Genomic DNA, 22,232 nt, shown 5'->3' with positions numbered 1-22,232 from the left:
GATGATATTACGGACCGTAGATGGTGAAATCCCTAAATTTCTTTGCAATAGCTGGTTAAGAAAGGTTTTTCTTAAACTGTTCAACAATTTGCTCAGGCATTTGTTGACAAAGTGGTGACCCTCGCCCCATCCTTTTTTGTGAATGACTGAGCATTTCATGGAATCTACTTTTATACCCAATCATGGCACCCACCTGTTCCCAATTTGCCTGTTCACCTGTGGGATGTTCCAAATAAGTGTTTGATGAGCATTCCTCAACTTTATCAGTATTTATTGCCACCTTTCCCAACTTCTTTGTGACGTGTTGCTGGCATCAAATTCTAAAGTTAATGATTATTTGCAAAAAAAAAAAAAGTTTATCAGTTTGAATATCAAATATGTTGTCTTTGTAGCATATTCAACTGAATATGGGTTGAAAATGATTTGCAAATCATTGTATTCCGTTTATATTTACATCTAACACAATTTCCCAACTCATATGGAAACAGGGTTTGTAGAATAAACTCTTAGAAGCTCTGAGGCGAGAAATCAACTCACCAGCCAATGATATCAACATAGGCACACAAGCTCGCGATCATGGCACTGCTATAAATAATTTGTCTGCGTTTGTGCTTATGTTAACAATATTACCAATAATTGGTTAATATTCAAGTCACAAAATGTAAATGGAGTATTGTTGGCACTTTTTGGATGGCTACTTAGAGGGCTTTTTTATGGGCAAAGTAGAGGACCTCCCATTGGCTCCTTTGTAAGCAGACTTTTATTTACGAGTTAGAATGCATTAAAAAATACATCCGTTGTCTTGTCTCTAATAATGATTGTGAACGATGGGTAAAATAAAAAAAGTGAAGTTCCCCTTTAACAGATTGTATAGACAATAATTACAACAAACATTTAACATCACTTTTACCTTTATTGAACAATTGTTGATCAAGACAGCAAAGAACGTAAAGGGAGGAAGAGCGAGCCATGCGGACATCACCTTTGTACTTTACTAAAAGTTATTTCTGGAATTCAATAGTGTTTCTCACCTTATTTATCAAAGTGCTGGCTGTCACTTGCAACTTTCTTTGGTCCCATGGTGGATTAGTCAATAAAAAAAGCACAGAGACTGAGTCACAGACATGTGGGATTTTTGTTTGGGCACTCAATTCCATGGCACGAGTGAGAACTACCAAATGCAAAATGGGACTAGTTTGTTACACAAAGTTTGGTCTTACAATAACAAACAGTACACAAAACAGAGGCAACATTTTTGGCGAAAACCAAAATCATACGAAAAGAGAGACAACCAAAAACTGAGGCACCACTGAACTCCTGAAACCTAACAAACTTGGACCAATTGACAGTATTTTGCAGACGATAGAGCGCACACTAAATTTTAAAAGAAAAAATATTTTTCAATATATTAGCCGCACCGGGCTATAAGCCACAGACATATATGTTGTGAAATGAATTATTTACACAGAAATATTTTGTAAATGTTTGTTTACATACTTAATTGCTTCCAAACGCAAACAGTCGTCATAAACCCACTAGCTGCGGAAGCTAGCTCTCCAATCAGCTAAACAGACTCAATAAGTCCACTGTGGCGTTTTGGTGAATTTACCAAACTGAAACAGTACAAAAAAATGCAATTGTAAGTAAATAATACTAACAGGAACACTCTTAAACGTGCTAGCATATTAGCTATGCTAACGGCGCTGGCTTCATTACATTACAATGGCACGTACAAATATGCATGAAAAAACTCTGTGGGGGGAGGTGTGGCCAGCGCGCCTTTTGGAGCAAAGGTCACCGCCTCTGTCTATGGTGCTGAGGACGAGCACCATCGGATGGGAGCGGGGCACGTGCTGACGGCGAGACACAGCTGACAGGTGATTAGATTTCACAGGTGGTACGCATCAATCTAATCATCTGTTGTCTTTAACAGTAAGCGGCCAAGAGCAGGGGAGGAGAGAAGGACTGGGAGAGACTGAAAAGTCACGGACTTCTAAAATACATTTTGATACATTGTTGCGATTTAAAACTTTGTTAAAAACTGCTCGCCTGGCTTTGGTGACGTGTGTACAGTGGAACTGCTCTGAAGCAACTTCTACAAACTCCTACGGACATTACATTTGGGATGGTTTGGTAAGTAAGAATTGTTTTAGTTATACTGTAAAACGTACAAACGTTGCTAGTGACAGACGATTCCAAACGAGTGGAACCGCTATGCACCGCTAATACGGTACGGCACTTCTACTTCCGATTGAAAGCACTAAACGAAAGGACACTGCAGCACCTGCAATGAGGAAACTCGTCCAAAAGATGGCGTCATAGCACAAACAATAACACACCCATTTAGTGTGTTTGTTTAGTTTTTTTTAAACTATTTGCACTATGGCCTTCAGCGAAGAAAAATCCATAAATCAGCCGCACCGTTTTATGAACCTTAGGATTTAAAGCGTAGAAAAAAAGGAGCAGTTCATAAACCTGAATTTACGGTACCCAATGTTTGACAGCGTAGGAAAAAAGAAGCGGTTTTTAATCCCGAATTTACGGTACTCAAAGTTTGATATATTGCATTAATATCACTAATAATTAATAACTGGATGTAAGATACATTTGGTCCTACTGTATTTGGAAACAGCTTCAACAATCACTACAAGGACACTTACTGCACATGTAGTTGGGTGTCAACTCAGTGCCATATTAATTATACTTCCAGCACCTAGACGTCATAGACATCAATATGGTCGCCTGATTTGTATTTGTCTTCCTGTAGCAGCTTGATGAGCTTAGCGCAGGAGGCCTCACACGTGAGCAGCTGGCCCTGAGCACTCATGTCTGCAAACGTCTGCCTGATCGTGACTTCTGCCGTTTGGGTCCTGATCACCAACTGCATGTCTGTGTCCAAAGGACCTGTTTGAATGCAGACAGAAAATGGTTTGCTAGTTTGTTAATTAAGAGTACAGTACACGGAGTATAGGAAGTGCAAGCTTTAAAGGCCTACTGAAACCCACTACTACAGACCACGCAGTCTGATAGTGTATATATCAATGATGAAATCTTAACATTGCAACACATGCCAATACGGCCAAGTTAGCTTACCAAAGTGCAATTTTAAATTTCGCGCAAAATATCCTGCTGAAAATGTCTCGGTATGATGACGCCTGCGCGTGATGTCACGGATTGCAGAGGACATTTTGGGACAGAATGGTGGCCAGCTATTAAGTTGTCTGTTTTCATCGCAAAATTCCACAGTATTCTGCATTTTCGGCCGGTGCGACTTACACTCCGGAGCGACTTATACTCCGAAAAATACGGTATGTTTAAAACTGAAAATCATGGTTGCACGTTAACGGTTAGCAACAAATAGTGCATTTTGCTTGCTTGGATGCTAACTTTTTGAGGTAGTTTTCCAATCGTTTACCCCATTTTCATATAACTTGATGTGTGACACTTGTTAACTGTTAGCATGCTAAAAAGCTAACATTAACATACCAACTTTTTCAGCTAAATTTACACTTTTTTTCTCTAATTCCCCAGCCATTCACCTTAGAGTCATATAACTGGGTAGGTGACACATGCTAAATGATAGTATGCTAACTTTTTAAATTAGTTTTGAAACCGTTTACCACAGAGTTATATAACTTGGTATGTGACACTTATTAACTGATTGTATGCTTACGTTAGCATGCTAGCAAGCTAACATTTAGCACACATGCTAAGTGTTAGCATTTTAATCTTAGCATGCTAACATTTTAGGCTAGCTATTTAACTAGCCTAAAACATCAAATTTACAGATTCGGACACTCGGCACCATTTTAAAAGTACGCCGGCTACCACCGAACCCCGGCCAGAGATCCAAGGCACAGATAACAGGCCCATTTGTGTTCTTGTCTCTCATAAGGATTGTGAACAATCGGCAACATTTAAAAAATGTGCACTTCCCCTTTAGTGGAAATTAATCTATTTTCTTCCAATGTAAAAAATATCCCACCTGGAGCATAGTTTAGCACACGCAGGTCTGGGTTTTCTTCTGCCAGAACCTTGAACATCATGTCTCGGGCTGCCTTGCCGGTACAGTACAGCACCCAGGATGGGAATGGCTTCAGAGCACATAGTGAGGAGATGTTCACCACGCAGCGTCGCAGACCTGGTTGCTTTGGAAAAGCCTGCAGCACGTTGGCAGTGAGGCACAGGGCAGAGCTCACGTTGAAAGACAAGTATGCGTTCACCTCAGCCATGCTGGTGAAGCTCGAGGAATAACGTGACACATCACCCAGACAACCTTGAAGGAGATAGAGAAGTACAATTTGGCACAGTGAATGTTTTACAAAGCAATGAGATAAATATACAATATCAATACTTGAGCTGCAGCGATCGATTATTTTTGTGGCAGGATTATCTATCGGTTAATTTGTTCAATTAATTGAGTATATATATATATATATATGACTGCGTGGGTTCCCTCCGGGTACTCCGGCTTCCTCCCACCTCCAAAGACATGCACCTGGGGATAGGTTGATTGGCAACACTAAATTGGCCCTAAAGTGTGAATGTGAGTGTGAATGTTGTCTGTCTGTCGATGTTGGCCCTGCGATGAGGTGGCGACTTGTCCAGGGTGTACCCCGCCTACCGCCTGAATGCAGCTGAGATAGGCTCCAGCACCCCCCGCGGCCCCGAAAGGGACAAGCGGTAGAAAATGGATGGATGTATATATATATATATATGTATTCAATCAATTAAATTTATTGTCATGTCACAAAGAACAATGAAAAGAGCATCAACACTGCATCATTCGATGTAAAGTTACACATGTTCCTAAATCCCAAAAATCCCCCTGAATAACAGTGTAAATATTTAACAGATTAACAATTAACATTTTTTGACACCCTTGCAACATTGTAACAGATACATGGAGATGGTGCCAAAAGTGCAGCAATGCAAAGTCCAATTCAGTGATATTGTTGGTGGATGTGGTTATTGTCCCAAATTCACCATCAGAGGTCTGGAAACGTAGGTTCCTCAGCTTCCTCAGGTAGTAGAGGCGTTGTTGGGCCTTCCCTGCTGCGGAGAATATGTGAGTTCCCCAGGACAGGTCCTCCACCACAGTCACCCCCAGGAATTTAAAACTGATGACCTTCTCCACTACCTCCGAGCCTATGGAGAGAGGTATGTGTCTCTTGAGTCTCTTCCTGTGAAAATCCACAATAATTTCATTGGTCATTTTGGTGTTTAAGACCAGGTTATTATTGTCACACCATGATCCATCCATCCATCCATCCATCTTCTTCCGCTTATCCGAGGACGGGTCGCGGGGGCAGCAGCCTAAGCAGGGAAGCCCAGAATTCCCTCTCTCCACCCACTTCGTCCAGCTTCTACCGGGGGATCCAGAGGCGTTCCCAGGCCAGCCGGGAGAGATAGTCTTCCCAACGTGTCCTGGGTCTTCCCCGTGGCCTCCTACCGGTCGGACGTGCCCGAAACACTTCCCTTGGGAGGTGTTTGGGCGGCATCCTGACCAGATGCCCGAACCACCTCATCTGGCTCCACTCCATGTGGAGGAGCAGCGGCTTTACTTTGAGCTCCCTCCGGATGACAGAGCTTCTCACCCTATCTCTAAAGGGAAAGCCCCGCCACCCGGTGGAGGAAGTTCATTTCGACCACTTGTACCCGTGATCTTGTCCTTTCGGTCATAACCCAAAGCTCATGGCCATAGGTGAGGATGGGAACGTAGATCGACCGGTAAATTGAGAGCTTTGCCTTCCGGCTCAGCTCCTTCTTCACCACAACGGATTGATACAGCGTCCGCATTACTGAAGACGCTGCACCGATCCGCCTGTCGATCTCAAGATCCATTCTTCCTTCACTTGTGAACAAGACTTCGAGGTACTTGAACTCCTCCACAACCCGGAGATGACACTCCACCCTTTTCAGGGCGTGAACCATGGGCTCGGACTTGGAGGTGCTGATTCCCATCCCAGTCGCTTCACACTCGGCTGCGAACCGATCCAGTGAGAGCTGAAGATCTTGGCCAGATGAAGCCATCAGGACCACATCATCTGCAAAAAGCAGAGACCTAATCCTGCAGCCACCAAACCAGATACCCTCAACGCCCTGGTCACACCATGATGTTGCACCTAATTCCTGTAATTCATCTCAATGTCATTGGTGATGAGTCTGAGGATGTTGTCCGCAAACTTCACAATGAGGTTGGAGGAGGAAGAGGCAGAGCAGTCATGGGGAATCAGCACACACCCTTTAGGCGCCCCTGTGTTGATGACAAGGGTGAAGGAAGTGTTATTGTCCACTCTAACACTCTGTGTGCAATTTGTTAAAAAGATGCACAGGGTGGTGTTAAGTCCCAGTTGCTGGAGTTTGGGGTCTGTATGGCCAAATGGTAGTCCACAAAGAAGAGCCATGCATACGTGTTTTTATGCTCCAGATGTTCCAGTAGCGTGTGGAGATCGATGGTGATAGCATCCCATTGACCGGTTTTCCCTGTAAGCAAACTGATATGGAATGTGTGATAGGGGTATGGCAGTGTTAATGTGTTTGATAACCAGTTCCTCCAGGCATTTGGCAGGGATTGAGTTGAGTACCACAGGCCTATGATCATTGTGACATTTGACTGTTTTGGAAGGGGGACTATTGTAGCGGCTTTGAAGCAGGCCGGAACCCATGATGTGGACAGTGAGGTGTTGTAGATGAAGGTGAAGACGTCCGCCAGCTCCGCAGCACAGTCTTTGAGCACCCGTCCAGGCACCCCATCTAGTCCAGGTGCCTTCCAGGGTCTGTAGAAGGGATGAGGGGCAGGACAGTGTCAATGTTTTCCCTGTCAAAATGGGCATACAAAAGGTTTAGGTGCTCCGCTAAGGTGGGACTGTCAGCAGAGAAAGATTGTGGCTTTCTCTAATAGTGTGTGATGGCCTTGATGCCCTCCCATACCAGCCTGGGATTAGTGGTGTTATAAAACCTGGCTTTAATACGCCTATTGTTCTGTTGCCTGGCAGTATGAATGCCTGTTCTCAGAGCCGCCCTGGCATTGCTGTACACCTCCCAGTCTCCAGACTTAAAAGCACTATTCCTAGCCCAGATCAACTGCCGTACTTCATGTGTCATCCAAGGTAGTGTTAGGAAACACACAGAATTGTCTCCATGATGTGACATTGTCCACACAGAAGCAGATGTAATATAAAACGGTGGATGTGTAATTATCCAAAGTGTCACAAGTATATTTGTCCTGTTCTCTAAATACATCCCAGTCTGTGTAATGAAAACAGTCCTGAAGCATAAGAATATCATCGTCCGGCCATAATCTCACGGTTCTGACAGTGGAACCAGCGCTCCTGATTTTGGGTGTATACCATGAATGCAGCAGGAGTTAGAGGTGGTCCGACAAGCCCAGGTGGAGGTAGGCCAGTGCCCTGCACCGTAAACTCTCTCGGGAGATAAAATGGACGGCACCTCAGCAGCAAAAGTTCCGCCTCTGGACTACACAGATTATGCTTTACCGTGATGTTAGTGCACCACGAGTTGTGCACCGCTAGTCCTCTTACCAGAGTCCGCGGTCCTGTCGGCTCAGTAGGCGGAACGTCCCGCTAGCTCAATAGCAGCATCCGGAATGGAGGTGTCTAGCCAGGTGTCCAGGGCCCTCTCTGTGGAAATTTGTGGTCGAATCTAGTCCATCTTTTTCCGGATTGACCGAGAATTGGAGAGAAATATAGTAGGAAGCCGTGGTCAGAACTGGCTAGCCTTAAACCTTGCCGAGACATCCCCTCGCTTCCCTCTCTTTTGCTTCCGCTCACAGCGCCTTCTGCTCCGGTCTGCTGCTGCGGGTATGCCCAGGGGTGGTCTGGTGATCTCCAGCGGTAAAAAGTATTTGATTGACCAGTTATGTATTCTGTTGTTAAGTTATAAAAGTTCAGTCCAACTATATTGCAGTGCAAATGTGCCAAAACAATGTGAAATTATAAACAAAACCACCAGAAAAACTACAGCAGTAGTATAAGCTCTGGGCCGCCATCTTTCATATACTGTACATACACACACACATATATACTGTACATATACACATACATATATACAAACCCCAAAACCAGTGAAGTTGGCACCTTGAGTAAATCGTAAATAAGAACGAAATACAATGATTTGCTAATCCTTTTCAACCTATGTTCAATTGAATAGACTGCAAAGACAAGATACATAACTTAACGTTCGAACTGGAAAACTTTAATATTTTTTGCAAATATTAGCTCATTTGGAATTTGATACCTGCAACATGTTTCAAAAAAGCTGGCACAAGTGGCAAAAAAGACTGAGAAAATTGAGGAATGCTCATAAAACACATATTTGACACAGGTAAACAGGCTAATTGGGAACAGGTGGGTGCCGTGATTGGGTATAAGAGCAGCTTCTATGAAATGCTCAGTCATTCACAAACAAGGATGGGGTGCGGTTCACCACTTTGTGAACAAATGCGTGAGCAAATTGTCGAACAGTTTAAGAACAACATTTCTCAATGAGCTATTGCAAGCAATTTAGGGATTTCACCATCTACGGTCCGTAATATCATCAAAAAGTTCAGAAAATCTGGGGAAATCACTGCACTTAAGCAGCATGCCTGTGACCTTCGATCCCTCAGGCGGTACTGCATCAAAAAGCGACATCAGTGTGTAAAGGATATCACCACATGGGCTCAGGAACACTTAAAAAAACCACTGTCAGTAACTACAGTTTGTCGCTACATTTGTAAGTGCAAGAGAAAACTCTACTCTGCAAAGCGAAAGCCATTTATCAACAACACCCAGAAACGCTGCCGCCTTCGCTGGGCCCGAACTCATCTAAGACGGACTGATGCAAAGAGGAAAAGTGTTCTGTGGTCTGACGAGTCCACATCCAAATTGTTTTTGGAAACTGTGGACGTCGTGACCAAAGAGGAAAAGAACCATCCGAATGTGTATAGGCGTTAAGTTCAAATGCCAACATCTTTGATGGTATGGGGGTGTATTAGTGCCCAGGGCATGGGTAACTTACACATCTATGAAGGCATCAACAGGGGCGGCATGACATAGTGGGTAGAGCGGCCGTGACAGAAAACCTGAGGGTTGCAGGTTCACTCCCCGCCTCTTACCATCCAAATTGCCGTTGTGTCCTTGGGCAGGACACTTCACCCTTGCCCCCAGTGCTGCTCACACTGGTGCATGAATGATGAATGATGAATGATGAATGATAGGTGGTGGTTGGAGGGGCCGTAGGCGCAAACTGGCAGCCACGCTTCCATCAGTCTACCCCAGGGCAGCTGTGGTTACGAAAGTAGCTTACCACCAGGTGTGAATGAATGATGGGTTCTCACTTCTCTGTGAAGCGCTTTGAGTGTCTAGAAAAGCGCTATATACAATCTAATCCATTATTATCATTATTATTAATGCTGAAAGGTACACACAGGTCTGCTCAAAAATGTTCATTAAGTCTTCTTATTCATATACTCTTTCAAATGTTCTTGTAATCAGACAATATTTTCGGTATATTAGATGCATTCTTTACCTGACATGCTTCGACTGTCATCTGCAGTCTTCTCCATAAGGGTCACCTGACCACTGTGACGTGTTGCCTATCAGCTGTTCTTATAGGCGTGACCAACCAGGCAGACCTGTCAAGTCTCCCTGGTTGTCTTTGCAGTCTATTCAATTGAATATAAGTTGAAAAGGATTTGCAAATCATTGTATTCTGTTTTTATTTACGTATTACACAATGTGCCGACTTCACTGGTTTTGTATATATATATATATATATATATATATATATATATATATATATATATATATATATATATATATATATATATATATACATACACACATATATTATATTATATATATACATATATGATAAAATATATATATACCACGAAAGGGACAAGCGGTAGAAAATGGATGGATGGATGGATACTTATATGATATCATATGATATAATATGTATACATATATATCCATCCATCAATTTTCTACCGCTTGTCCCTTTCGGGGTCGTACATATATGATATATGTATACATATATGATATATTAATAATATATATACACACACAGTGTTTCTCCCAGAAAATTGAGGGAAGGGGAAGTGGGTGGATGGGTGTAACTCGGCCTGTCGCCATCACGTCTCTACCTCATCGTTGCCACCACAGCCTGGGGGGCGCAATAGACTACAGACTCTGATAACATTGAATTTCAAAATAACATCCATTTGCTGAATGGCGATATACGATATATATCTCTATATTTTTTCCGTAAAGTAATAACAAAACACAAAACAGTCCTAGTTACCTGAGATACTAAGTATGTCATTATTATGACTTAGTAAGTCAATATTCTGACTTAGTAATTTACTAAGTCAAAATAATAACTTACTAAGTCAAATTAATGACTTACAGTAAGTAAGCGTTTGCAATAAGTGTTTGAAAAAAAGAGTTAAAAGTGGGGCCACATGCTGACATATGCTCAACTCATCATGCTTAATTTATTACAAAATTTGGGAAGCCTGTAGCTGATTTTTATTATGTAAATGGTATATTTTTATCAACATGTGATATAAGGGACCCTGCCATTCAAAACTAGGCTGCTACATTACTAATGATTAATGTAACTATAGCTGAAAAAAATAGTACAATAGCAATAGGAGAGATTATTCATCCCTGAACACCATGGAGTTCATGTAGGCTTTATGATGCAGTTACATTATTATAAAAACTGATCAGACAGCTTCAGGAAACTCTTCAATTAACATAATATCGTTTTTTGCTGCTTCAACACAGCTCAATCAACACAGAAAAAGGTCAAGTGAAATAACTTTACAGCAGCACAGCAGAGAGACGTACTGACAGGGGAGCTTGTTAAGACGTTAGTTTAGGCGGTGGCTCTCTGTTGTCTAGGCGGCCGCCTTAACAACAAAGCGCTGCGGGAAACCCTGGTTACACATATTAAATATATACACATTTGATCAAATGTATACATACATACATATATATATACACATACATACATACATACATATATATATATTACTGTACATATATAATATATACACACGTATACATAATTATATATAATATACACACACAAACACACAATTTATATACTCTATATATTTATACAGTTCTGAAGTACATGTATTTATATAGAAATTAAATATATGTGTGATGTAAGTAAATACGCATCAAAATAAATTTGATATCAAAATCACTATACTAACTAGGGGTGTGGGAAAAAAATCAATTCGAATTGCGATTCTCACGTAGTGCGATTCAGAATCGATTCTCATTTTAAAAAAATCTATTTTTTATTATTTTTTATTATTATTTAAAAAAAAATTTTTTTTGTAATTAATCAATCCAACAAAACAATACACAGCAATACCATAGCAATGCAATCCAATTCCAATTCCAAAACCAAACCCGACCCAGCAACACTCAGAACTGCAATAACAGAGCAATTGAGAGGCGACACAAACACGACACAGAACAAACCAAAAGTAGTGAAACAAAAATGAATATAATCAACAACTGTATCAATACTAGTTACAATTTCAACATAGCAGTGATTAAAAATCCCTCATTGACATTATCATTAGACATTTATAAAAATAAAAAAAAGAACAATAGTGTCACAGTGGCTTACCCTTGCATCGCATCTCATAAGCTTGACAACACACTGTGTCCAATATTTTCACAAAGATAAAATAAGTCATATTTTTGGTTCATTTAATAGTTAAAACAAATTTACATTATTGCAGTCAGTTGATAAAACATTGTCCTTTACAATTATAAAAGCTTTTTACAAAAATTACTCTGCTTGCATGTCAGCAGACTGGGGTAGATCCTGCTGAAATCCTATGTATTGAATGAATAGAGAATCGTTTTGAATCGGGAAAATATAGTTTTTGAATCGAGAATCGCGTTGAATCGAAAAAAAATCGATTTTGAATCGAATCGTGACCCCAAGAATCGATATTGAATCGAATGGTGGGACACCCAAAGATTCGCAGCCCTAATACAAACTTCAGTTGTTTTTCTTATTATTATTATTTATTACAATTGTGTGCTGTCTTAGAGTGATGTGATTAAGTTTACACAGCTGTTTTCACACTTAATCTGCGGTCACAATGCTTATGGTCTGCATTTTAACTTCTTACCAAATCTAAGCGGGAAGTTTGCCAAACATGTAAAAATACTGTACAAACTGCGGTTAAACCATATTTTCTAGGGAAATTGCAAATATGCTGTTATATGGATACGCGTGCATGCGCACACACAAACACACACACACATACCCATACACAAAAGCTTTTTTGACACGGGGGCCGCATTGGGTTAAAAAATTTGGCCAGGGGCGATCAAAAGTTTCCATACGCTTGTAAAGAACATAATGTCATGGCTGTCTTGAGTTTCCAATACTTTCTACAACTCTTATTTTTTTGTGATAGAGTGATTGGAGCACATACTTGTTGGTCACAAAAAACATTCATGAAGTTTGATTCTTTTATGAATTTATTATGGGTCTACTGAAAATGTGAGCAAATCTGCTGGGTCAAAAGTATACATACAACAATGTTAATATTAGGTTACATGTCCCTTGGCAAGTTTCACTGCAATAAGGCGCTTTTGTTAGCCATCCACAATCTTCTGGCAAGCTTCTGGTTGCATTTTTGACCACTCCTCTTGACAAAATTGGTGCAGTTCAGCTAAATTTGTTGGTTTACTGACATGGACTTGTTTCTTCAGCATTGTCCACACGTTTAAGTCAGGACTTTGGGAAGGCCATTCTAAAACCTTAATTCTAGCCTGATTTAGCCATTCCTTTACCACTTTTGACGTGTGTTTGGGGTCATTGTCCTGTTGGAACACCCAACTGCGCCCACGACCCAACCTCTGGGCTGATGATTTTAGGTTGTCCTGAAGAATTTGGAGGTAATCCTCCTTTTTCATTGTCCCATTTAAAGCACCAGTTCCATTGTCAGAAAAACAGACCCAGAGCATAATACTACCACTACCATGCTTGGTAGTTCCTGGGATTAAAGGCCTCACCTTTTCTCCTCCAAACATATTGCTGGGTATTGTGGCCAAACAGCTAAATTTCTGTTTCATCTGACATCACATGGACAAAGATAAGACCTTCTGGAGGAAAGTTCTGTGGTCAGGGCTGGATGCACTAGTGACATGCAAAATCGAGTTTCAAATAATAATAATAATAATAATAATAATAATTAAAAAATATCAACGGCATATCAAATACAATTTAAATACAAATTGAATGCCTCCTTTCTATTTGCAGCCTTCTGAGGTAATTATCAACATTAACTTTTTCCACAGGCTAATAAATTTGAAAATAAAATAACAATGAATAAACCAGCCATTCAGGACTTAAACTGCTCAGTTTGCAACACACTGATCTAATCTGATGTGCCCAAGCCAGATACCTGCCATCTTTTCTTGAACACACACACACACACACACACCCACACACCTTGTAGCGTCCCGGAAGAGTTAGTGCTGCAAATGATTCTGGGTATTTCTTCTGTTGTGTTTATGTTGTGTTACGGTGCGGATGTTCTCCCGAAATGTGTTTGTCATTCTTGTTTGGTGTGGGTTCACAGTGTGGCGTATATTTCTAACTGTGTTCCATCCATCCATCCATTTTCTACCGCTTATTCCCTTCGGGGTCGCGGGGGGCGCTGGAGCCTATCTCAGCAACAATCGGGCGGAAGGCGGGGTACACCCTGGACAAGTCGCCACCTCATCACAGATGAGGTGGCGACTTGTCTTTAACAGTGTTAAAGTTGTTTATACGGCCACCCTCAGTGTAGAGGGTGGCAGTATCACTCCACTTCAAACAGTGAGGGGACTAACTTTAGGCAAAATCATGTTGTGGGTGTTGGCCAATTTTCTTGTAAAACTTGTGATGTCTCGCGGACCGCACTAAAGACTCCGAGAGCCCGCACTTGACCCGCGGGCCGTAGTTTGGACAACCCTGGTTTACAGCATATAAAACTAAAATATTTTGCAATAAAAAATGTTTTGTTTTTGGATTTGCGTTATATTTAAGGAAAAAATGCTTTGGCAGTTTTTGTTTGACCTTTTGGAAAGGTTTATGGGGAAACAATAAGGGGTTTTAATTTTAAGCTCAGATCCCTGTTAAAGCGGTTAGCGTCATAACGACTATTATCCACTCTGAAAGGGAAATGGATGTGCAGGCAAATGCTTTAACAACAGTTTCACTGTTCTACAAATGAGATAAGCTCGCTATATTAGTTTAATTTCAAATCGTAAGAGATGAGAGAAAAGTAAGTCTGAAGTGAAGCTGACAGTCTGGTGAGATATATTATAACAGGGGTCACCAACCGTTTTGAAACCAAGAGCTACTTCTTGGGTACTGATTAATGCGAAGGGCTACCAGTTTGATACACACTTAAATAAATTGCCAGAAATAGCCAATTTGCTCAATTTACCTTTAACTCTATGTTATTATTAATAATTAATGATATTTATCTTTGTGGAAACACTGATCATCTTAATGATTTCTCACAATAAATATATATAGAAACAGATAAATATCAATATGCAAAACTTTATTTTTATATTTTCTCTAAATGCACATTTTTCAAATTGAACATTTTGAAATGATCACTTCTAAGACAGTCTTGTGAAATCACAATATCCCATTTTAACTAGCTAGCCACTAACATTTTTTAACAAATCATGAATTACTTTGCACCATGTTTGTACAAATAATAACTCATGTAAAATACAAAAGTAAACTCTCAAATTTTTAAATAAATCATGTCACACTTTGAACTGGACACCAAATCTGTTATCTGTTTCTTTGTCAGTTAGTGAAGACCAAGTCTTTAAAATATTTTCTTGGATTTTCAAATTCTATTTGAGTTTTGTCTCTCTTAGAATTAAAAATGTCGAGCAAAGCGAGACCAGCTTGCTAGTAAATAAATACAATTTAAAAAATAGAGGCAGCTCACTGGTAAGTGCTGCTATTTGAGCTATTTTTAGAACAGGCCAGCGGGCTACTCATCTGGTCCTTACGGGCTACCTGGTGCCCGCAGGCACCGCGTTGGTGACCCCTGTATTATAGTATATCACTAGTCTGACGCTGCTTATGCTGTCAGAAAGCAGTAAAAAAGAAAATGTCTTTAATTTAATTTAAGTTTGTATTTGTTACTATATCAGCTGAAAATATTCTGCAGGGATTTCATCATAATAATGTTATGAATAAGTGTGCGATGGATGGGCCTGTTTCTGACTTGACCCACAAAATGTCTGTAAAAAGTACAATTTTCGTACATGACTTCAGAAAAAAAACACTTCTGACTATGAAACAATAACCTTACCAGCGTTATTAAATAGAATAACATGTTGGATGTCCTCTTGAAAAGCTTCCTTCGCGGTCCGGGTGACATTCTCTACTGCTTCCATAGACGACAGGTCTGCCACCACAACCCGAACTACCAGGTCGGATTCAGCCATTTCTTTCTGTAGAGCCCGCAGGTCGTCACCGGACCGAGCCACCAGGACAAACACCGACCCGGGCTTCACCACCCGGGACACTTCCTTCGCTATTGTCCGGCCAAAGCCTCTGGAGGCCCCGGTGATGATGCACAGAGCTCGGCCAAGTTCCTCCATTTTCTCTCGCCGGACTTTACGTTGGTGAAGTGATTGAACTAAACCACTTGTGGACCCTGAGTCGGTGCTTCTTCTTCATGGGTTTAATAAGCGTGACCCAACGTTTTTGTCGCCATCTCTCGGTCTTCCTCTCCTCCTTCACACTTGCAGCGGGCGATACTGTAACGATGGTATCAGTCCAATACCAAGTAAAGACGATATAGGGCTTGACACTGCCAATACTGATACTTTTTACTTGAAAATGTTTAAATTTAAGAATATATTTCGTGATTATGTCCTTAATTAGATGATCATGAATATAATCAACACTGGACAAATATTTTAATTTGGGGAAAATTTAGATTTTCAGCACAATCCCATTCAAGAGCAGACAAACATTACAGGGAGACAGAACAGGATCGCTGGGGGGTCTGCCAACTTTCGGCGCCCCTTACAAAAAAGGTGAGAAAAGGTAAACACTATATAATACATATTCCAATTGTTTTGTTTTGTTTTTTTACTTTTTCCTTAGACTGATATATGTATTGTTGTTGATCTTTCTAAATCAAACAAAGATGTCCAGCAACTGTATGCATTTTAACGCTAAGAAAAGATCTAAGATCCAAATCTTGTCCAAGTGAAATATGAAAAGGGGGTTTCGGGTCAATTGACATTTAAAAACATGGTAAACATATTGTTTTCTTTGGCTGCAATGAAGTGGTGACCTGTCCAGTGTGTACCCCGCCTTTCGCCCGAATGCAGCTGGGATAGGCCCCCAAGCGGTAGAAAATGGATAGATGGATGGATGTTTTCATTGGTCATTTATTTCATTAGTTTTATTATAATCATCCATCCACCCAATGACAAACATTTACCACTTCTAATATTGTATAAAATATTGATGAATAAAATTAATACAACAATGAACATTCAATGTTTCAATGAACAACCAATCTTTCAACCTTTTGTACAGTATTTATTTGTCTCACCCGAAAAGGAACTGCATTGATTAAAAATGTTAATAGCCACACATTTTTTTCAAGCTAGCTATGTATGAAATAATAGTATTATAAAATAGTAATGTTGTATACAGCCTGCCAAAGAGTTACACACAACCACACCTTAGGAAAACATCATTGCATCTATATAAATATATTTACATTTAATTAATTTCATCCATCCATTTTCTTCCACTTATCCAGTTCTGGATCTCAGGTTTGGCAGTCTTAGCCGGGAAACCCAGACTTAACGGTCTCCAGAGACCTCCTTCAGTCATCCATGGTGTGTCTGTGGATTGCTGCAGTTGTCATAGCCTAGTCAGGGAGGTGACTAAGAGCCTGATTGTCCATCAGTCAGAGCTGCAGCATTCCTATGTGGAGAAAGAACCTTCCAGAAGAACAACCATCTCTGCACCAATCCAACAATCAGACCTGTACGGTATAGTGGCCAGAAGGAAGCCAATTCTTGGTCAAAAGTTTGCCAAAATGCCCTGAAAAAATCTAAGACCATGAGAAACAAAATGCTCTGGTCTGATAAGACAAAGCTTGAACTCTTTGGCGTGAATGCCAGGCATCATATTTGGAGGAAACCAGGCACCGCTAATCAACAGGCCACGACAGTGAAGCATGGTGGTGACAGTATCATGCTGTGGGGATGTTTTCTAGCAGAAACTGAGAGACTAGCCAGGATAGAGGGAAATATGAATGCAGCAATGTACAGAGACATTCTGGATGGAAACCATTGCTTCTCATTTAACCCGATGGAGCTTGAGAGGTGCTGCAGAGAGGAATGTGCAAAGAGGAATGGGCAAAACTGCCCAAAGATAGGTGTGCCAAGCTTGTGGCATCGTATTCAAAAATACTTTAGGCTGTAATTGCTGTCAAAGGTGCATCAAGAAAGTACTGAGCAAAGGCTGTGGATACTCCAATGTGACTTTGTTTATTTTTTTAGTAAATTTGGTAAATGTAAAATAAATTAAAACAAGTTTTTCACATTGTCATTATGGGATATTGTCTGTAGAATTTCACCGACAAAAATTTACTCCATTTTGGCATACGGCTGCAACATAACAAAATGTGGAAAAAATAAAGGGGTGTGAATACTTGTCGGATGCTCTGTAGGTCAGCTTTGCATTCTGGTTCAGCTTTCTCTTTTTACAGCGACCACTAGGGATAGGAATTGATAAGATTATTTTCTGATTCCGCTTTTGTTTCTGCTAATGATTCGGTTCTTTATCGATTCTCTTATCGATTCTTATTTGGGGTGGGGGGACAAAAAGGTGGATTAGCATCAACTTTGTTTAGTTTAGAAGTAACATAACCTTATAAAGCCAACAGTGAGGTCTCAAGAGGCACATACCAAAAAATATACCTTTCTTGAAAATAAATATAATAAATAAAAATGTTCTTCTGCAGAATTTACGTTAACAAAATAAAACGTGAAAATTACCCACAAATGTGACAATTACAGTACATTAACATTTACTTAAACTATCTCTGTTTGGGGGTTTATTTTTAGGGTTGGAAATTTTCGTTATCTCCCTGGAAAATATATAATGGTGTTACAGGCATAGCCCGGGTCAGCTACGTTTGGGGTCCTCTGTGAACTGTGACCTGACCTGTGGGCGGGTGCATAATGAGAGAGGAAGTGGGTGGGGATAGAGAAAGAGGTGTGTGAGTAGCAGGTGAGAGGAAAAGTTGTTGCTATAAAAGTTATAAGTGCTGGAAAACTGCCGTGTTTGACATGAAAAATAAAGCCTGAATCCTGCAGGGAAAAGCGGCTTTATCATTTTTAAGAATCAAGTCTGTGAACTCGTTTAGTTGGTTACCGACTCACAGAGCCAACTAAAGAGGTCGGTATGTCCCAAACTACAGTTCGGGACTGAAGATACTGCTCAATTATAAAAAGGTAACAGTGTTCCCACTGTTACTGACTGACAATCCGGTTGGGGGAAAACATGTAACTTTTCTCTGACTATAACTGAAAATCCACCTACCTAAAATCAGCAGCATGATCTACTGTGGCAAATGGGTGCAAGCTTTTGACCACAAACTTAGTCACTGCTCTGTGACATCCGTAGTTACAATCTGTCATCTAAATGGGAAGGCATTAATTTCAAGAGATAATAGCAGCTTTGACATGATAGGCGGTGTTAGTAAGTAAATATAGCCAAACTTTGAAACGTTTCCACCACCTGGACACCATGTTTCTCGCTGTCTGACATCACTACGCACATTGCGTAAGACTACGCACTTTGCGTAGTGATGTCATTCCTACCCACAGGAATCGTTAAGGGGATCGTTTGAAAAATTAGCAAGCGATACCAAGGAATTGATAAACTGGGAACCGGTTTTGATTCCCATCCCTAGTGACCACATTACTGGATTTGCTGCACCTGTCAATCTTAAGCTCCAGCCTTTCCTCACCCATGACTAGGGTTTCGAGATAGGAACAAAACCTCACTCTTAACCCAAACGGTGCAATACACCCTTTTCCGGCTGAGAACCATAGCTTTAAATTCGGTGGTGCGTACTGTCATTAAGAAAGCTTAAAAAACCCACCACAGTATGAAAGTCACAACTAGATTAGGCCATCAGGACCCCATAAATCCGAAAGCCCCCAAACCAGACATCCCCAATGTCTTGGGTGCAACTATGTATTCTGTCTATAAAAATAATAAACAGAACCATGACAGAGGGCAGCTTTGACAAAGGCCAAAAGTCACTGTGAACAGGCTCTACTTACCGCCGGCAATGCAAACTAGACTCCTTCTTTAGTTGTACTAGAACAGAGTGGCACATGAACCCTATACTCCTGATGCACCCTGCACAATACACCCTGACATGGTCAAATATATTTTCCAATTCCACAAAACACATATGGACTGGTTGGGCAAACAACCATGCACCCCCCGGTACCTTGCAATAGTCTAGAGTTGATCCAGTGTTTTTATGGCTCGGATGAAAAACACATTTCATCTTCTGTACCCAAGGTTTAACTAACGGATGGTCAGACGAAAGGAGGACCGGCACTCCGGTCTGCCAATCCAGAGCTACTATTTCTGACTTCCACACAATGTCAACCAGCGCATCTTGTCACTGTGGAGGTTTTGACTACCTCAGATATCTCAGCCCCAGAAATAGACATGTCCGCGTTCGTGTCCGCAGACGTTGATTCCTCTTGAGAAAGTGTGTCAGTGAGATTAAGAAGAATTCCCGACAATTGAGGTCAGCAGGCCTTCTTCACCACAGTGGGGACTGCCTCACCTGAGGTATTACTGTACCTCTTAGGAGCCGACCAAAATTTGTGCTCCATGACCTTACTGAACTTTCCTCTCACACCGCAGTTTTTTGCTCCAACCGCACACACTCTGCTTAACCTGTCAGTACCTGTCACATGCTTCAGGAGTCCCAGAAGACATCATGGCATAAGACTCCTTCTTACCCAGCTTGACGGCCATCTTAACTTCTGGTGTCCACCATCAGGTTTGAAGCGTTGCCGCCATGACTTGCAACGACTGCCTTGCAACCACAGAGTCACGGGATTTGGCCTAGTCAGACTTTCACAGACACATTTCATGTAAAACTCTGCCGGAGATGTGAGAAGAAGACTCGACAAACTCTGCTAAGCGTTCCCATGAACTACAGAATGTGATTTGAAAAAAATGTTGGTGAAAGTATAAGAAGTATAGTCTCATAATCTTGCACTGATAGTCCTCAATTTGCTTCCTGTTGACATAGCAGCTTTTAGTGGAGTTTATTTTTAACAGACCTTCACTTCCTCTTCAATCAAATGTTGTATTTAGCTGCGCACAAAGCTACACTGACCCCATCTTTGCATTAAAATTACATTAAAGAGCATTTATTCATGTAATAAACCACCACCACTATCGGAGACTAACTAATAAGTTCCATTTGTTTCACTTTTTGAATGGAAGAGGAATGTTTGTCATTTGTCATTATTCAAACACAACAAAAAGCAAAGGCAGTGTGAAATCAAAATGTAGAAAAAACACAAAAACTAAACAGCATCAGCCTCACCAATACGCTAAAAGAGAGCAAAGTAGTAAACTACATGCTCGATTCGTTGTGACCACACCTGTTATTTTCCAAATCGCTATTTTGTGAGATGAGCTTGTAAGGCTTCTTCCTCTCTTTCTCCTCGAGCACAGAGTTTCCCATCTCCACGTCTTTGCTGCTGAGTTCGTTCCGGGAGAGGAACTCAACAATGCCCGCTCCAATCGAGTCCCCCAAAACATTGGTGGTGGTACGCAGACGGTCCCTATGGCCCAAGAGGGAGAGGAAAAGAAAATGTAATATGTGCAGACTATTCTCAGGCCATTCAACTGGACTGTTTCATTGCTCTTAGAAGATGTTTCGCCTCTCATCCGAGCAGGTTTCATCAGTTCAGTGTTATTGGCCAGATCCAGTCTGAAGGCTGGTGCTAAAGCCCCAACAATTTCTACTCTAAAAAGAGGAGGGTGTGCGCAAGCAAGGATGGTTTCGCCGTTTTCTTGCTGAGTATAAGAAGGTGAAACGTCTTCTAAGACAACAGTACAGTTGCTATGAATAATGCCCTGATAATACAATGACCTGGTTGAATGAAAACATCTATAGACATGTGCAAAGTATGCTATCATGGTATTGTGATATTATGACAATGCCCTATTTCTCACGGTTGAATTGTGCAATTAGTACAACAACAATTTCTTGTTTTTTGTTTGATTGTCCGACAATGAGCAGCGAGTAGAAGTTTTCACAACCAGCGACATAAATCTGACTAGAATAAGGTCTGTAGATGGCAAAATATTTTCCATTATTGTGAACCCCAACACAAAGGCAAAAGACTGAACCCAGGATATGACACTGTGACAAAAAAACACAATTTCCAGCCTATATACTTACTGGCGTTAACCATTCCTCGAGTTCCTCAATTTGAGTACCTTGATTACAAAAAATTATTGGGGATTTTTCTATTGTATTTCTCAAGTAAAGGCATAGACAGTATAATGGCAATGTACTTTTCCATATTAGAAACAAAAGAGTAGTCATCAGTGCCCATATTAGACATAATGCAACAGTCATCCTGACCTTTTTTGTATTTTTTTGTGTTGACAGAACCCCTACCCCCCAGTGCTTAAATGGACTAAACTAAATCAATGTGAGGTATGAGATATCTGGTAACTTACATACATTTCGTGATGTGTGGAGACCTATCTTGGAATACCTGAAACCGTAGTCAAACCCCCCTAATAAGTATCTGTCTTGGCATAATTGATGTGATTGATGAAAGTGGACATTCAACTGATATGTTAAGCCTCTTTGTATGTATTTTGTTTTTACATGTTATTACCTGTGTAAAAAAAACGTCTTCATTATATATTTTTATTTTCATATTTTATTTATTTATTCATTTATTTTATTATATGTGTATAGGTTTGTATTAAGAAAACTGACAATAAAAATACTTTGAAAAAAAAAAAAAAAAAAAATCAATGTGTTGCACTTGGATGAGCTCAGACCCATTTGCAACATATTTTGACTCATGGTTAAATGTCTTGTTTTTATTATATATTTATAATTC

At 40.6% G+C, this 22,232-nt stretch overlaps 2 protein-coding genes across 3 annotated transcripts in view; both read right to left on the bottom strand.

Annotated features, from left to right (window-relative positions):
* Nucleotides 1-893: 893 nt before the first annotated feature.
* Nucleotides 894-15,756, bottom strand: spra (sepiapterin reductase a). 2 transcript variants are annotated; one of them, XM_061980625.1, is made up of 4 exons: nt 15,380-15,756; nt 4,224-4,276; nt 3,986-4,160; nt 894-2,904 (listed from the first exon to the last, which is right to left on the bottom strand). In XM_061980625.1, the coding sequence occupies exons 1-4, from the start codon at nt 15,669-15,671 to the stop codon at nt 2,714-2,716; spliced, it is 711 nt and encodes a 236-aa protein (XP_061836609.1). In that variant the 5' UTR covers nt 15,672-15,756; the 3' UTR covers nt 894-2,713. The 2 variants fall into 2 exon arrangements, with proteins under 2 accessions (XP_061836609.1, XP_061836608.1); XM_061980624.1 differs by having other exon boundaries at nt 3,986-4,276; nt 15,380-15,755.
* Nucleotides 15,757-16,511: 755 nt separating this feature from the next.
* LOC133619544 (excitatory amino acid transporter 1-like) overlaps nt 16,512-22,232 on the bottom strand; it is a 40,626-nt gene continuing 34,905 nt past the window's right edge. The window contains exon 10 of the mRNA XM_061980623.1: nt 16,512-20,930. Coding sequence (XP_061836607.1) covers nt 20,720-20,930 — 211 coding nt within the window. The 3' untranslated portion in view covers nt 16,512-20,719. The remainder of the gene's footprint in view (nt 20,931-22,232) is intronic.

This window comes from Nerophis lumbriciformis, linkage group LG20 (assembly GCF_033978685.3).
Source record: "Nerophis lumbriciformis linkage group LG20, RoL_Nlum_v2.1, whole genome shotgun sequence".
Taxonomy (NCBI): Eukaryota; Metazoa; Chordata; class Actinopteri; order Syngnathiformes; family Syngnathidae; genus Nerophis; species Nerophis lumbriciformis.
Note: the sequence above shows the minus strand (reverse complement) of the source record. Positions and strands in the feature narration are given on the sequence as shown.